Below are 15637 nucleotides of genomic sequence, written 5' to 3'. Positions count from 1 at the left end.
AACAAGTAACTAGCAGCAAAAAGTAAAGCATTTGAGAATCTATTCTGTTTTATGCCTAGAGATAAAAGGTGTTTTTTCCCCAAGTCTACCTGATAGTTTATGGATTTTTCCTCCCTGTTCAGGTCTTCCACTCCCCCCTGCTGGCCAGGACTAGAGATGCTACAAAGACACTATAATTACCTCATTTGTGGTCTGTGGCTAAAGACCATTTTAGCAAATGTGATATACACAAGAGGGAAACCCAGGGTAGTTGCAAATGAAGGCTCACGATATCAAAAGCTCAAAAGAGGCTAATTCCAACAGCACAAAAGCAAGAGGAAACTTCTGGGCCAAATCCAGTGTCAGCAATAGTTTTTGCTGTTACAGGCTCAATATTCAGTTAGCAGAAATCAGCGTTTTGATGACCGCAACCTGCATTATACCTGGAAATTCAATGCCAGGCCTTGCCCGGGCTCTGGCACTGAATATCTGGGTATAAAGAGCCAGCAAAAACAGCCGGTTAACTTGCTATGAAGAACCGCATAGGACTGGGTTTTATGTAGTTATTTTAGCCAGTTAAGTACTGAAAATTGGTTAATAGTGCTCATTCCACTCGATGCTCCCAAACTAGCTAGTTTCGGCTTGGGCACTAACCAGGCATTTTCATTGGCACTATCTGGTTAAGTGCCACTGAAAATGCCTAGTTAGCCCTGATAAGTGATTTAAATGGCCAGGAGGCTCTACTGGTCATTTAAATCATTTTGAATATTGGGCCCTTTCCTTTTAGGAGATGACATCAAAAGATGCTGCACCTTAAAACCATGTCTTAATTTAAGGAGAAATGGTGCCTGTACAAAAATCTCAAAACACTGAAAGCAGAAGCAGGCCTGGGACTGAGGCATGCAGACAGCATCATTACTTCTGCACTAGAGAATGACACGGAGATAATTTTTCCCCCATTCCCACAGGAACTCATTTTCCCTCCCCGTCCCTGCAAGTTCTTTTCCTGTACCTGCCCCATTCCTGAAGCTTCATCCTCATCTGCACATGCCTCAAACACTTTAAAATCAAAAGAGTTTGAGGCTTGTGCAGTTAAGGCAGAGCTTACAGGAATGAGGCAGGGACAGGGACCGCGACATAACTCACGGGGATGGGAAGGGGAAAAATTTGTTCCCATGTCATTCTCTATTCTGCAGCGTATATGCAATGGGGAAGCTCTGATAGAAATCAGCACAGTAGGCCCTCAATCTGTTTACATTAGATAGATCCTACTGAACAACAGAAGCTTTCAAAATAAAGCAAATTATGAAGTCTGGTACTTCACCACCCTAAGTTACATATTAGAACTAGTGCTTTCACTGTCAGCTGAATTACCCATGCTCTATTCCAATGACAATACAGATGCTTTGAATGGTCTAACCGGCATAACAGACTCAAGGAAAAAGACCAACCATTCATATAGACTATGTCCTCCCTCAGTCACAGAACTTTAGCTTCCCCTCCCCCACTCCCCGCAGATATGGTACCCTGTGTGATGGAGTCATATTCTGGCTTGCCAATGCTTTCATCAGGCATACAGTGTCTGTAAGAAGGACTTTGCCAACCCCACAGCGGCTTTAATATACCTTTGAGATTCTATTAGAATTAAAACCAACATAAAAAGCAACATGGTCAGAGCTACAGCCAGTTAGGGGTGGGAGGAATTACGATCCTCAAAGGCAGTCTCAGTCACAACTAACACTAATGTGAGAAATCAGTTCTCAATGAACAAGTATGAAAAGCAGACAAAGCTCATACAGAACAGGATGTTTAATCTGAGTTCTGAGTTTGGCTCACAATTTTCCAGGTTTCAGCTCTTGTAGTTTTATTTTCTGTTCTTCTCCTCTCTTTTCTGAGGTCCAACAGAGCTGATTTGATGGAAGCAGTTAATCTCGCTACTACTTGCACACCACTCTTCACACCTTAAGCAACGAGGGTATCTTTTCCATAAATACCTAAATAAAATGTTTCCTCAGCAGAAGGCAAGAGAGGTCCAAACAGTATGATGACTATGATGTGCTGGACCCACCCAAAGGACCCATCATTCGCCCTCAGTAGACTTGAATAACCTCGTCCCATTCATTCACAGGCCACACGCCATTGGGCTGCACATTGTGGGGAGAGCTCTTCCAATCCCATGCTACTACAGGCACTGCCCAGCTCTGTCCATAGTTGGCTTCCACATATGCAAGCGTCTCACAAGGCACTCGAACTTTCAGCTCCACAAATTCAGTCCAGCACAGTGTGAACTTAGGAAACAGGTACCTGTATGGTGATAAAACCACAAGAGAAAATCAAGTGTCTGCCTGCAAAAATAAAACCTGTTTTAAAAGAAAAACCTACTTCATCTTGCTTATGGCACAAATGCAAGCAGTAAAGTTTATTTCGGGGAAGAGCTTTGAGCATTTGTCAAATGTTCTTCAAATAAAAGGAGGATTATTCTATAACTTAGGAAATCAATTACCTGCTGGTGTCATGCAGCCATCTACATCTGCATAAAACAGCATACACAGGCCAAATATTACTGTGACATTTGGCAATGTTTGATGGATCTGACTTGTTCATACGAAGGCATATACTAAGGGACCCTTTTAATAAGCTGTGTTAAGCAACTAAAACAAATTGTACAGTGCGGTAAATATCAGTTTGGACCGACACAAAATGTGTTCTGCATTATTACAGCAGCTAGCGCAGTAAAAAAACAAACAAACTCCAACAGTGAGGGAGTGGGCAGGAGTTGCATGAAATGGAAAAGCAGAGGCATGATTGGCTGTGACCAGGCCTGCAATGCGGTGCCTGTGTGTTAACTGTCTGCCATGTGTGGTAAACGCAGGCCATGTCCCCTGCATTTACCACGTTAATTTTTGCTGTTAAATGTACAGTAAGTGCAAAACCCAATGTAATTTAGTGAAAAAAAAGAGCCTGTGAGTCTTGTAGACCCCAACCTCCCAACCTTTAATCCATTTAGGCCCCGATACACAAAAGATTTCCTTGCAAATAAGACTGGTTTTAACCAGTCTTACTTGCAAGGAAACTCTCCTACCGATGCACTAAAGGATTCTCTGTGGCTGTTAACGATTGTCAGTAGCAGCCACTAAGAAAACCTATGCTAATGCATTACAAGGAGCTCATTATTATTATTTTATTTTATAAATTTCTATACCATCTTAAACCTAGACGATTTACAAAATATTACATACATAAAATTTAAAACAAATCAAAAGACAAATGAACATCAATGATGAAATCCTCAGAAAATCTACAATCAGAAGTCAGACCCTACAGAAAGGCATTTACAAACAGTTGTGTTTTAAGTCACTGTTCTTCAACCGCCGGCCCGCAGACCAGTGCCGGTCCGCAGGAAATTTCTGCCGGTCCACCAAGGCCGGCAAGATTGCTGCTGCTGCTAAAGCCGACAGGAAGTCTTCTTTCCGGCGTCAATTCTGACGTAGGAGAGGACGTTCTGGGCCAGCCAATCGCTGCCTGGCTGGCCCAGAACGTCCTCTCCAATGAAAGAAGACTTCCTGTCGACTTTAGCAGCAGCAATAGGGCGGTAAGAGCAGTGGACCGGGTGAAAGGAAGGAGGGAGGCTTTTTTTTTTTTTTGCGCAGCAGGGAGGGAAGGAGGTAGGCAGGCAAGCAGGCTGGCTTTGGCCAGGAAGGGAGGGAGAGAGGTAGACAGGCAGGCTGGCTTCTGGGGTGGGGGTGGGACAAAGTGTGGAAGGCAGTGAGATGGACATAGGAAGGAGGCACTGGGGGCACTAACGACATGGGAAGGAGGCACTAGGGGCACTAAGTTCATGGGAAGGAGGCACTGGGGGCACTAAGGACATGGGAAGGAGGCACTAAGGACATGGGAAGGAGGCACTGGGGCACTAAGGACATGGGAAGGAGGCACTAAGGACATGGGAAGGGGCACTAAGGACATGGGAAGGAGGCATCGGGGGCACTAAGGACATAGGAAGGAAAAAGGGAGGGAATAGAAAGGGACAATTCTTGGGCCTGAGTACAGAAAGAAAGAAATGAAAGAAAGGATTCACAGACAGAAGGAAACGCAACCAGAGACTCATGAAATCACCAGACAGCAAAGGTAGGAAAAACGATTTTATTTTCAATTTAGTGATCAAAACGTGTCAGTTTTGAGAATTTATATCTGATGTCTATATTTTGCACTATATTTGTCTATTTTTCTATAGTTACTGAGGTGACCGAGCTTGAAGAGATGGGACGGAAACAGGGTTTTTTAAATTTTAGTCCTAGTAGTTTGCCACGGGTGTAAAAAGGTTGAAAAAACACTGTTTTAAGTAGTTTCCTAAAAGTACCTCTATCAATACATTTCCATATCCGCCCTACAAATGAGTTCCACAATTTTACCCCTGCATTAACAAAAAGTCATTGCACTGGTTTCTACATATTTTGGATTAGCATTTGCCTTTAACAGAGCAGAATTTTCAGAACGCAATGATCTTTTAGGTTGATAATTAGTCATCTTGCTCTTGAAAAATTCTGGAATTGTACCATACAGAAATTGATGGCAAATTGTCATTGCCTTATACTAGACCCTAAATGCCACTGGCAACCAGTGTAACTGTCGGAGGTAAGGTGTAATATGAACATATTTCGACATTCCCGTTATCAATCTGGATGCAGCATTTTGTGCTACTTGTAATGCCCTGCACCTAATCTTAGTTATTCCAAGGTGCAGGGCACTGCAGTAGTCAAGCCTCGACAATACCATTGCCTGTACTACAGTATGAAAGTTAAAAGATGACAACATCGGCTTCACTTGATACAATAAATGTATATATGCTAAACATATTTGTACTGTCTTAACCACTTGACAGTTCATTGTAAGGCCTGAATCAAGTCTTACTCCTAAAATGCCCACTAAAGCAGGCCTGTCTCTTCAAAATGGTGGGCCTTCCCCTTCCCGGTGCATAAGGCCCCTGGGAGGGGCCTTATCCACATGAGCCAATCAGGGCTTTGGCTCTTCCCAGTGCATCCCAGGATGTACCTTTGAAGAGGCGGGTTGGCCAGCAGGAGGAAGTGCATATCCCTCCTGCCATTTTTTTCTACTAAAAGGTATGAGGGGAGGGGAGTGTCAGGATTGTCCTCAGGCAGGAGGGAGTGGGCACCCCTCCTGCTGATTTCAGCTAGGGGTGTGGTGTCGGGTGTCCTCAGGCAGGAGGGAATATGCATCCCTTCTGCCGATTTAAAAAAAAATTTTTTTGGGGGGGGAAGTTCTGCCCACCACTGCTGCTCATCCTGCTGGCTGAACTGATCTCGGCAGGGGAATCTCCAATCAGCTGAGCCAGAAAAACTTCTCAAAGCTGCCGGCTTCAGGAGGGATGAGGGGAGGAGCTGTGCCTAGTGACTGCTCTTCTGAGGTACTCCCCCTTTTAATGGGACTTCACTGCACAAAAATTGCTCCTGCCATGGTATGTTTTACCGTGGCATTGGAGTGTTGTGCATCAGGGCCTCAGAGACAAAAATATTTGTGCTGTCAGCACTGGGTACCGATTGCTTAAGTGGTTTGCTTTATTTATTTGGATTGTGTTCACACTTTTTTCAGTAGTAACAAGGCGAGTTACATTCAGGTACACTAAGTAAATATCCTGAGTTGCTAACTGGATAAATTTTGCCCATATAAGTCAACATAGAGCAAAGATTTAGGCGCTGATGCATAAAAGGTTTCCTTGCAAGTAAGACTGGTTTTAACCAGTCTTACTTGCAAGGAAACTCTTGCCAATGCACAAAAAGATTCTCTGTGGCTCCTACCGATCAACGTAGCAGCCATCAAGAATCCTATGCTAATGCATTTCAAAGAGCTCATTAGTATTCTAAGAGCACACCATACAATGCATAGAAGGGAAACATGTGGCTTCCCATGCAAACTTTAATGACCCGGAGCAGGAAACCTTTTTTTTTTAATGGACAGATGTTGTGCATGTTACCCATGCACAATAACTGTCTCCATTAGAAAAAAAAAGTTGTGCCCCTCCCCCCACCCCAACACAAACCAGGGGTCCCTTTACCCTCCCCTCCCCTCCCTTCCCCTCCCCCCGCGACAACGACACACCAAGAGGGATGCCCGCTCCCTCCTGCCTTAGCAATACGGTTGTGCATCCTGGAACCCTCCCCCCCTGACTCTCCCACCTGACCCCCCCAACCCTACATGAAGATCCCTCCTCCCACCACCTCATCAACATAACCCCAAAAACAGTCCTGGTGGGTCAGCTCAGAGCCCCCTCAGCTCAAGCAACCCTTTCAGCCCCTCCCCTGTACCTCGTTGTAGAAGTTGGCAAAAGAGATTCCCACTCCCTCTTGCCAGCAGGCCCGCCTCTCCGAAATGGCGGGCTTTCTCCTTTCCAGTGCACTGGGGAAGGACCTAAGGCCCTGACTGGCCTGGATACCTTAAGCCCCTATGGGAGGGGCCTTAGATATCTGGGTCAATCAGGGCCTTAGGCTATCTTCTCGGTGCATCCTGGAATGCACTGAGGAGGGGCCTAAGACTCTAAGGCCCCTCTAAGGACCTAAGGCCCCTCTCATAGAAGGGACTTAAGGTATCCAGGTCAATCAGGGCCTTAGGTCCCTCCCTGATGCATCCCAGGATGCACTGGGAAGGGAAAGGCCCACCATTTCGAAAATGCAGGCCTTTTGGCAAGAAGAATGGGCATTCTTCTTGCCGGCTTCAACAACAAGGTACCAGGGAGGGGCTGGATTGTGGCTGTTTGAGTTGGGGGTGTTCTGTCTTTTGGGGTCTTGTTGGCGGTGTGGTAGGAGGGGGGATCCAGGTGGCCCGAATGCACAACCGGGCATCCCTCCTGTCTGTCTCTTTTGGTGCGTCGCTGTTGCCGAGGCGGCTCATCATCGGGGGGGGGGGGGGCCTCCGCTCACTTTTTTTTTTTTTAATGGGGCAGATATTGTGTGTGTAACACATGCACAGCATCTGTGCCCATTAAAAAAAAGGTATGGTATGTTATATTAATTGCAGGGCTGAACTATGGGTAGGACAGGTAAGGTCCTGAACAGTCACTTTTTTCGGATTGCTAAAAGTGACCACTTTTTTTGTGTGCATCAGGAAGTCTTGTTAGAGCACCAATCACTCTGCTAGTTTACATGGCATTTCAATATTAATGACCTTATTTGCATGGCTGGATTGGAGATTGAGCAATCATACACAAAACCACGTGGTTAGCCATTTTGCGCATCGGGTCGGCAAATCTGATCATCGCTGAACCAGTCAAAACCGGTTTAGCGACGATTAGATGATCGCTGACTTTAGTGCATCTGGGCCTGTGTCTCCTTTGAGAAGCATGCAGCTTCTCTTCCTGTTTTCCGATTTTACATGCAGAAAGTAAGCAACATTTGAGTTGAAACCATGCTTTCCCAATATGTGCAGCAATTTCTGGACCTGGGTCTTCGCTTCTGCAGCAAAGGAACCATTTTTGATCCGAGACCATGCTTTTCTGTAAAGGAACCTTAATTTCTGGACCTGGAACCAGGCATTTGTGAGTGGTATTGTAGAGCAATTTACGTACTGATGGCATGGAAAGTAGGTTTTGGTTGTTAGATCAGAGGACTCTGGATGAAGAATATAGGATCAGTAGTTTATCAATGAATGCTGGTTGGTTTGAGTTTTTTTTGTTTTGAAAGTGAGGAGGTGTATTTCATAGGTGAGACGATGAGTGATGGGTAACCAATGTGCTTTACAGAGGAGAGGAGTGACATGGTCAAATTTTTTTGCATGATAAATTAATTTTACTGCAGTATTTTGTAGTAGTTGTAACTGACAGATTTCTTTCTGGGTTATGCTTTGATAAAGTGCATTACAGTAGTCTATAGTTGAAATTATGAGAGAATGAATCAGGATGTTAATAGAGGGAGGATCAAGAAAAATGGAGAAGATGAGCTTATGAAAACATTTCTGCATAACTAATATAATCTGTTGATGGAAGGTAAGGTCATTGTCAAGGATGACACCGAGAAGTTTGATTTTGTTATCCATTTTAATTGGGGAGGAATCAATGCAAATGGGTAAACATAGATGTTCATCTGAGGAGGTCAGGAAAAGGACACCGGTAGTTTTAAGGATGTTCAATGCGAGTTTGATATGCCGGAGCCAGGAGCTGATTTTATTGAGTTTATGATCGATTTCAGTTATTTTATCAAATGATGTAGGATTTATGGGGTGAAGCAGTTGCATGTCAATGGTATACGTAAATACAGTGAAACCTATCGATTGGGCCAGAGTGAGTAGAAGTGTCAAGAAAATATTAAAGAGAAGTAGTGAGAGGATCGAGCCTTGGGGGGACTCCATAACTTTGATAGATGGTAGAGGAAGTAGAGTCATTGAAGCTAACTTTGTAATTTCGATCCTGGAAGTAAATCAAGTCAGTCAAGTAAGTAACTCAAATCAAGTGAGGCTGAAATATGCAGTAGATAAATATGGTTCCCTTGATCAGTTCTGCATTTTGTTCACACTGCCTCGGCACAACTGCTGTTTTGTATTGTGAAATATACTGCTCTGTATTTGTGCTCAAACTGCCTGCTCTACAAGAAGCACAATAATGTCCTATATAGTTTTTTTTTCTTTGTTGCTGATTGTATTTTAAAATATTGTTATGAACACTAGATACCCTAAACTGCACATTTTCTTTATGCATAAAGTATATTTTCTGTTCATTTTTCAGGGGCTACCATTGTTTTCTGTATTATCTGACTTTGCACTTATCTGACAAAGGATCAGTCCCAATTACATTGGATAATTGAAACTGTACTATATTTGCAGCTAGCTGCTTTTTGTGAGAAAAGAGGACCAGGGGAGTAAAAGTCTTTTACAAAAAGATCCTACAAACAGCAGCACCCTAATGGTTAGAGCAACAGGCTAAGAATCGGGGAAGTCAAGATCAAATCCTACTTCTCCTACAGAGGTTCTTGTGACCTCAAGCAAGTCACCTCCAGTGACCTAGATTATAAGCCCACTTGGGTCAGGGAAATAATTCATGTACTTGCTTGTAACTTGCCTTGAGTTTGGATTTGGAAAAGAAACAATTAAATTTAAAATCCAAATCAGAATATAAGGAGAAAAAAAAAGCCTTTTAGTTTCAGGAATAAAGGAATATAAGGGTGGGTGGGGTGGGAAAAGGGAAGGGATATGTTTTTATGTAATATATCAATGATTGTTTGTAAGTGATGTAGTTAATGTTAATCTGAATGAATATATTTAACACTTAATGTAATTTTGAAAATGAATAAAGAATTAAAAAAAAAAAAAGGAATAAAGGAACAATCACCTTGCACCCAAAATCAAAAACATCTTTTGCACCACTTCTCTTACCCCCCTATTTTTTTTAATTTTTTTTACAAAGCCATGTGACAAAAGCCCCCAAACCCTTTAAATCCTTATGGGCTTTGGGGCAGTTACCATAGCAGCCGGTGCTATCGGGCTTTGTAAAAGTAGGGGGTTAGATCTTCACATTACTTGTTTTAAAAACTTCCCTCAAAGACAAAAACAAATCTCTGCAGATTTTCCAAAAGGGCATCATTTACTTAAACTAATAAAATTGTGATCTTAAGCAACAGTAATATTGAAATTGGGGGGGAGGGGGAGGGGGGAGATCCCTGAATATATTTCTGGAAAAAGAAATGTCAAAAATTTAAGGTGGGTTTTGTTTGTTTTTAAAAAAAACAACAACAGACATTAAACTCAGGTTGGAAATAGTATCTTGACTGCTTTAGGAGGAGAACAAAAGAGATGGGACAGTGAGTGTAGACAAACTGAAAGTATTAAGTCCTGTTCGTACTTAAATTTCTTGCCACTTTTGGCTTGTGTCCCTCCATTCCACATGTGGTTGTCCTCTTCATAGAAAAAAAACACATCAAGTTTCACATCCTCTTCTCCCTGAAACGAGAGTTCCAGGCTGTCCTCCACCTGCATATGAAGCAAACAAGGTTTCACTTTAGAGACAAACCCCCCAAAATCCCAGCCATTTACAGACAGGTTAGAGAAAGCAACACATATATTCCTAAGTACTCTTGTCAAATGGCACCTGCTTGTAATAATTAACCATGGAGAAAAAGGATTTTCTGCCTCAGAAATTGCTCCAAATGATCAAACTTGAAGATTTTTACACTGCTAGTAAGATAGACTCAGACTGCAATCCTCACCCACTCCATGCGACCGAAGGCGGGAAACGCAGCCTGCACCCTGAAACCTGGAGGGGCTTTTACTCAGGACACATACAGCCTGCGCTTAAACCCTTGTCAAGGGCAAGTGAGCTCCCAGAGGAATGGACACACAGCAGTCTGGCTCCACAGGTCCACCGAAGTATCTCTGTGAAGCAGCAGTCCAACACAGCGGCACTGCACCCTCCTCTCCTGCGATTAAGAACCACCGCAAAGAGGTCTCACGGCTCTCAAGCCACCAAAAAAGACAAACTAAGCGGAAAAAAAAAAAAAAAGAAAATGATTCAGAGCAGAAGAATTTAGCACGGAATGCTTGCAGAAATTGAAACCGCAGGGGGATCTAACTCTCTTTCTAGGTAGGAGGAGCACATGCTCAGAAAAGTGTTTGGATTTCTGCAACTCCTGGATTGCGGGAAGGGATTGAACACCTAGAGTATGGAATCCGGAAGGGACGTAACAGAAAAAGCGTTGTGCTCAAGAGTTAACTTTATTCAACAAAAACATGCCTGAAACAGTGAAAGCAGCTTTTGACAAAGTACCCAGAGGACAGTGCCATAAGTCCATAAATCAGTGGTGGCCAAGGCTGCGTGTATGCCTTCGTGCAATGGGAGAGCACTTCAAACATCTGCTTAATTAAAACATTACTTTTTGACTTTACATTTTTCTTCAAGATGTCTTTTTATTCAGTTCACAATTTATTTTCACAAGTAGTGTTGTGCAGTGGGAAATATTTACAACATTTTACATCAACTTCATTTAAGACACTGCACTAAATTTCATAAGAATCAGCTGAGTTCTGTGGGAGGTATGACAAAAACCATATTGTGTGTCTGTGTGTATATATATCTATATCTATCTATGCTCTAGTTCTAAAGTCTTGGTGAATCTAAGTTATATTTATCAGTATTTAACACCCAGAATAAAAAATTCAGAGTCTAATATCAGTAAGTAGTTGGAGTCGGAGCTGGAGTCAGAGTCAGACAGTAGAAAGTTAGAGTCTGAGTCAAAAGTTTGCTGTACCAACACCACAGTCCTGGATTTACCAGGACTTTAGAACAGAATCTGCTGACAGAGCTCATTCTACAATATAGGAGGAAACAGATGTTTATGTTCCAGTCAGTGCAGAATAAAAAATTAAATATACGTATGTAGTATTGATGGATTCACAGTCTGCACATTAACGGTTACCTTTGCAACTTTAGAAATATAACTGGGTATTATCCTGACACTGTCAGTGACCGATTTTCCTTGCCAGCTTGGTATTTTTGCAGGCGGGAGGGGGGGGGGGGGGTGGAGGGGGAAGAACCCTTCCATCCATCCAGTGGAGTGCTGCTCAATAGAAGCTGTTTACTAAAATCCTAAATCTGCTTGGTAGCAACTGTAACACCTAACATCGATCTGTTGGCACACAGACCTATGGTGCTTTGTGTGTCTAAATGCACTGGAAACGAGCCTCTTACTCTCCTTCTTAAACATGTATATCCCATCACTGTAAAATGTTTATGTGCCCGAAACATAGAAACATGCTGGCAGATAAAGGCCAAATGGCCCATCTAGTCTGCCCATCCGCAGTAACCATTATCTCTTTCTCTCTCCGAGAGATCCCACGTGCCTATCCTAGGCCCTTTTGAATTCAGACACAGTCTCTATTTCTACCACCTCTTCTGGGAGACTGTCTCATGCATCTACTACCCTTTCTATAAAAAAAGTATTTCTTTAGATTACTCTGCAGCCTATCACCTCTTAACTTCAGCCTATGCCCTCTCATTGCAGAGTTTCCTTTCACATGAAAGAGACTCGACTTATTAGCATTTACATTACGTAGGTATTTAAACGTCTCTATCATATCTCCCCTCTACCGCCTTTCCTCCAAAGTATACAGATTGAGATCTTTAAGTCTGTCTCCACATACCATTTCAGTAGCCTTCCTCTGGACCGACTCCATCCTTTTTATATCTTTTTGAAGGTGCGGCCTCCAGAATTGTACACAATATTCTAAATAAGGTCTCATCAAAGTCTTATACAGGGCATCAATACCTCCTTTATCCTACTAGCCATACCTCTCCCTATGCAACCTAGCATCCTTCTAGCTTTTGCCGTCACCTTTTGGCCATCTTAAAATCTTCACATCCAATCACACCCAAGTCCCACTCTTCTGTCGTGCACATAAGTTCTTCACCCCCTAAACTGTATCATTCCCTCAAGTTTTTGCAGCTCAAATGCATGACCTTGCATTTCTTAGTATTAAATTTTAGCTGCCAAATTTCAGACCATTCTTCAAGCTTTGCCAGGTCTTTTTTCATGTTATTCACACCATCCAGCATGTCTACTCTATTGCAGATTTTGGTATCATCCACAGAGGCAAATCTTACCCAACAACCGTTCAGCAATATCGTTTATAAAAATGTATATCCCATCACTATAAAATGTTTATGTGCCCATTAATGTCCATATCAAATACAAATAGAATTTGTAAAATGAGGGTCTACATTTTTAAGGTGAGCTAATGCACCAGTAGTTCTATAAAGTGGATGCCAACATTTATGCACTAATTACATGCATACATGATTAGAATAATAGAATTTACTTGGCGATGTATGCACTAAATGGAAGTTTAGGTTTCTACCTTCGATAATAGTCCCTGTAGGATTCCATACGCTAGGTGTTCAATCCCAACCTGCAATCCGGGAGTTGCAGAAATCCAAACTCTTTTCTGAGCACATACTCCACCCCCTTAGCCTGAGAGCTAACATATCCAGTTAAGTCCCAAAGCCAAATAACAAACCTGAACAAATCCATGACAAAGGGGTATAGGGGAAGATCCCCAGCAACACAAAGAAAGTCTGAACTGGTCTGCTCTGCAAAACATGAAACAAGGAATAAACATGCACAAAGACAATCCAGCCCAACATTGAGGAATGTTATGCCCATGGCTGGCGAGGGCATGGCAAGTAGTCACTTTGGCTATTAGGTGTGAATCTTCATGTCTGCTTGCTTTTTAGCTGCAGTTCTTGCCTTACATCTGTGCCAGACAATTAGGCAGCCTTACAACTTACTTTCATGAGAGCTTGTGTCATATCTCTCATACTGTTTCGTGTCTTGCCGAGAAAGAGTTCTCATGTTATAAGGGAGGGTTCGAGCAGTAGTTAACATTACATCTGTGAGAGTTAGGAGATAAGGGAGACACCTGTTGTTACTGCAGAAGCAGCAGTGTCTGTGAGAAAGAGACAGCCTGGTAAAATTCAGCACTTTCTGTGCTATATAAGACTGAGAGTCACATCTTAGAATTTGAATTCAGCCATGGCCCTGGGAACTAGGTACTGTACCGACCTATTGATCGCTCGAATTCCCGATCAGGATCAGGCGGAATGTGGCAGACATAGTGAAGTACAGTGGAACCTTGGTTTACAAGCACAATTCATTCCAGAAGTATGCTCGGAAACCAAATTGCTCGTATATCAAAGCGAGTTTCCCCACAGGAAGTAAGGGAAACTCGCTTTGATTCGTTCCACCTCCTCCTCCCCCCCCCGAGGCTACCGGCAGTGTGCCATCCCCTCCCCCTTGAGGCCACCGACACTGCTCCTTACCCCCTCCCCCCGGCAATCCGGCATTCCCCTTGCAAACCGGCATCCTCCCCCCTGCTCGCGTCGCTCCCCCTTTCTTGAGATAAGAAGAACAGAACTGAACGCAATACTCTAGGTGAGGTCGCATCATGGAGCGATACAGAGGCATTATAACTTTCTTAGTCTTGTTAACCATCCCTTTTTAAAATAATTCCTAGCATCTTGTTTGCTTTTTCAGCCGCTGCTGCACATTGGGTGGAAAGTTTCATTGTCGGCAATTCTTATGGTCTTATGACACATAAGAACATAAGAATAGCCTTACTGGGTCAGAACAAAGGTCTATCAAGCCCAGTAGTCCATTCTCACGGTGGCCAATCCAGGTCAATAGGTTCCTGGCCATAACCCAGAGTAGCAACATTCCACTGGGTAAAGGTATGAAAAGAGGACCAAGGAGCCACCCTGCAAATTTCATCAAAATGAATCATGCAAGACTCCGCCCATGAAGCAGCCACACTTCCAGTCGAGTGGGCTTTAAGCAAAATCGGGGACTGCCTGCTGGGGGTGATGGAAGTTGCGGAAATGGCCATTTGAATCCATCAATCGAGGACTTGGACGCTGGCTGACCATGGCAAGCCACAGCAGTCAGGATAAAAAAGGTGATCAGACAGCTTGAAAGCATTAGTCCTCCCCAAATAGTGGAGCAAAACTCTATGGACATCCAATTTGCGTAAGATATGATCTTTGCGCTCCGAACCTGTGGAAGGAAACGCAGGCAAACAAAACCTCCCAGTAGACATCTTTGGCAGAAAAGAAGGTACAGTGTGGAGAACAACTCCTCATCCGTAAAACGGAGAAAAGGTTTCCTGCATGAAAGTGCCTGAAGCTCTGACACACACCGTGCTGAGACTACGGTGACCAGAAAGACAGTTTTGATCGTTAGCTCTAGAAGAGAAGCATCTTTCAGTGGTTTGAATGGGGTCTCTCCAAGGCCCTGCAGAATGATGGTAAGATTTAAGGGAGGTCGCAAACCAAGTGCCCCTCTCATAAACCTGGCCCATCTGGATGAGCAGGAAGTGAACTAGCACCTCTGCGTGTTCTAAACCATGAAAGGCCTGCAACCTGAACTGTAAGAGAGGCCACCGCTAAACCTTTTTCTAGGCCCTCCTGAAGAAAAGCCAGGACCACCGAAAGGCGAGCTCACTCAGGCTCCACCTGATCCAAAGCACACCACCATTTTAAAGCCTGACAGGCTATGGCAGAAGAAAAGCCATAGAAGATGATTTCTTCAAGTGCAAAAGAGTCAAAGTAACTACAGCCGAATAACCGCATTTCATCAAGGCTAAGTGCTCAAGAGCCAACCGTAAGACCAAAGCACTTTTCTCCATGAGCACCACCCCTGACTGAGAAGAAAGCAATGAAGAAGGAGCCAGAGAATCCCATCCCGCTGAAGACGGACTAGATCCGCATACCATGGGCGACGAGGACAGACCGCAACTACTAGAATTGCCATGCTATCCAGCAGATAACCCGATCAACCAGAGACCACGGAGGGAAACATACAGGAGCTTATAACCCAGCCAGGGCTGAACCAAGGCATCCAGCCCTAGGCTTCCGCGCTGTTCATCGACTGAAAAAGTGCCTGGCCTTTGAGTTCTCTGCTGAAGACATCAAGTCCATCTGGGGCCGATCCCAGTGCTGTATGATCAGATGGAACGCCTTCTGTGAGATGAACCATTCTCCCGGGCCCAGGAGCTGTCGACTGTGAAGTCTGCCTGAACGTTGTCAACTCCAACCACATGGGCCACTGAGAAAGACTGAAGATTTGCTTCCGCCCAGCGAAGCAGCAGACGAGTCTCCTGGCCCTTGAAA

At 43.7% G+C, this 15637-nt stretch overlaps 1 protein-coding gene across 2 annotated transcripts in view; it reads right to left on the bottom strand.

The window, feature by feature from the left end:
* Positions 1-1061: 1061 nt before the first annotated feature.
* FKTN (fukutin) overlaps positions 1062-15637 on the bottom strand; it is a 72456-nt gene continuing 57880 nt past the window's right edge. For both annotated transcript variants that reach the window (XM_033918506.1, XM_033918515.1), the window contains 2 exons: positions 9824-9951; positions 1062-2283 (listed from right to left, as the gene is read on the bottom strand). In XM_033918506.1, coding sequence (XP_033774397.1) covers positions 2070-2283; positions 9824-9951 — 342 coding nt within the window. In that variant the 3' untranslated portion in view covers positions 1062-2069. The remainder of the gene's footprint in view (positions 2284-9823; positions 9952-15637) is intronic.

The sequence above is a fragment of the Geotrypetes seraphini genome, chromosome 1 (genome assembly GCF_902459505.1).
Source record: "Geotrypetes seraphini chromosome 1, aGeoSer1.1, whole genome shotgun sequence".
Taxonomy (NCBI): Eukaryota; Metazoa; Chordata; class Amphibia; order Gymnophiona; family Dermophiidae; genus Geotrypetes; species Geotrypetes seraphini.
The sequence above is the reverse complement of the archived record's forward strand: the minus strand, read 5'-3'. Positions and strand labels throughout refer to the sequence as shown.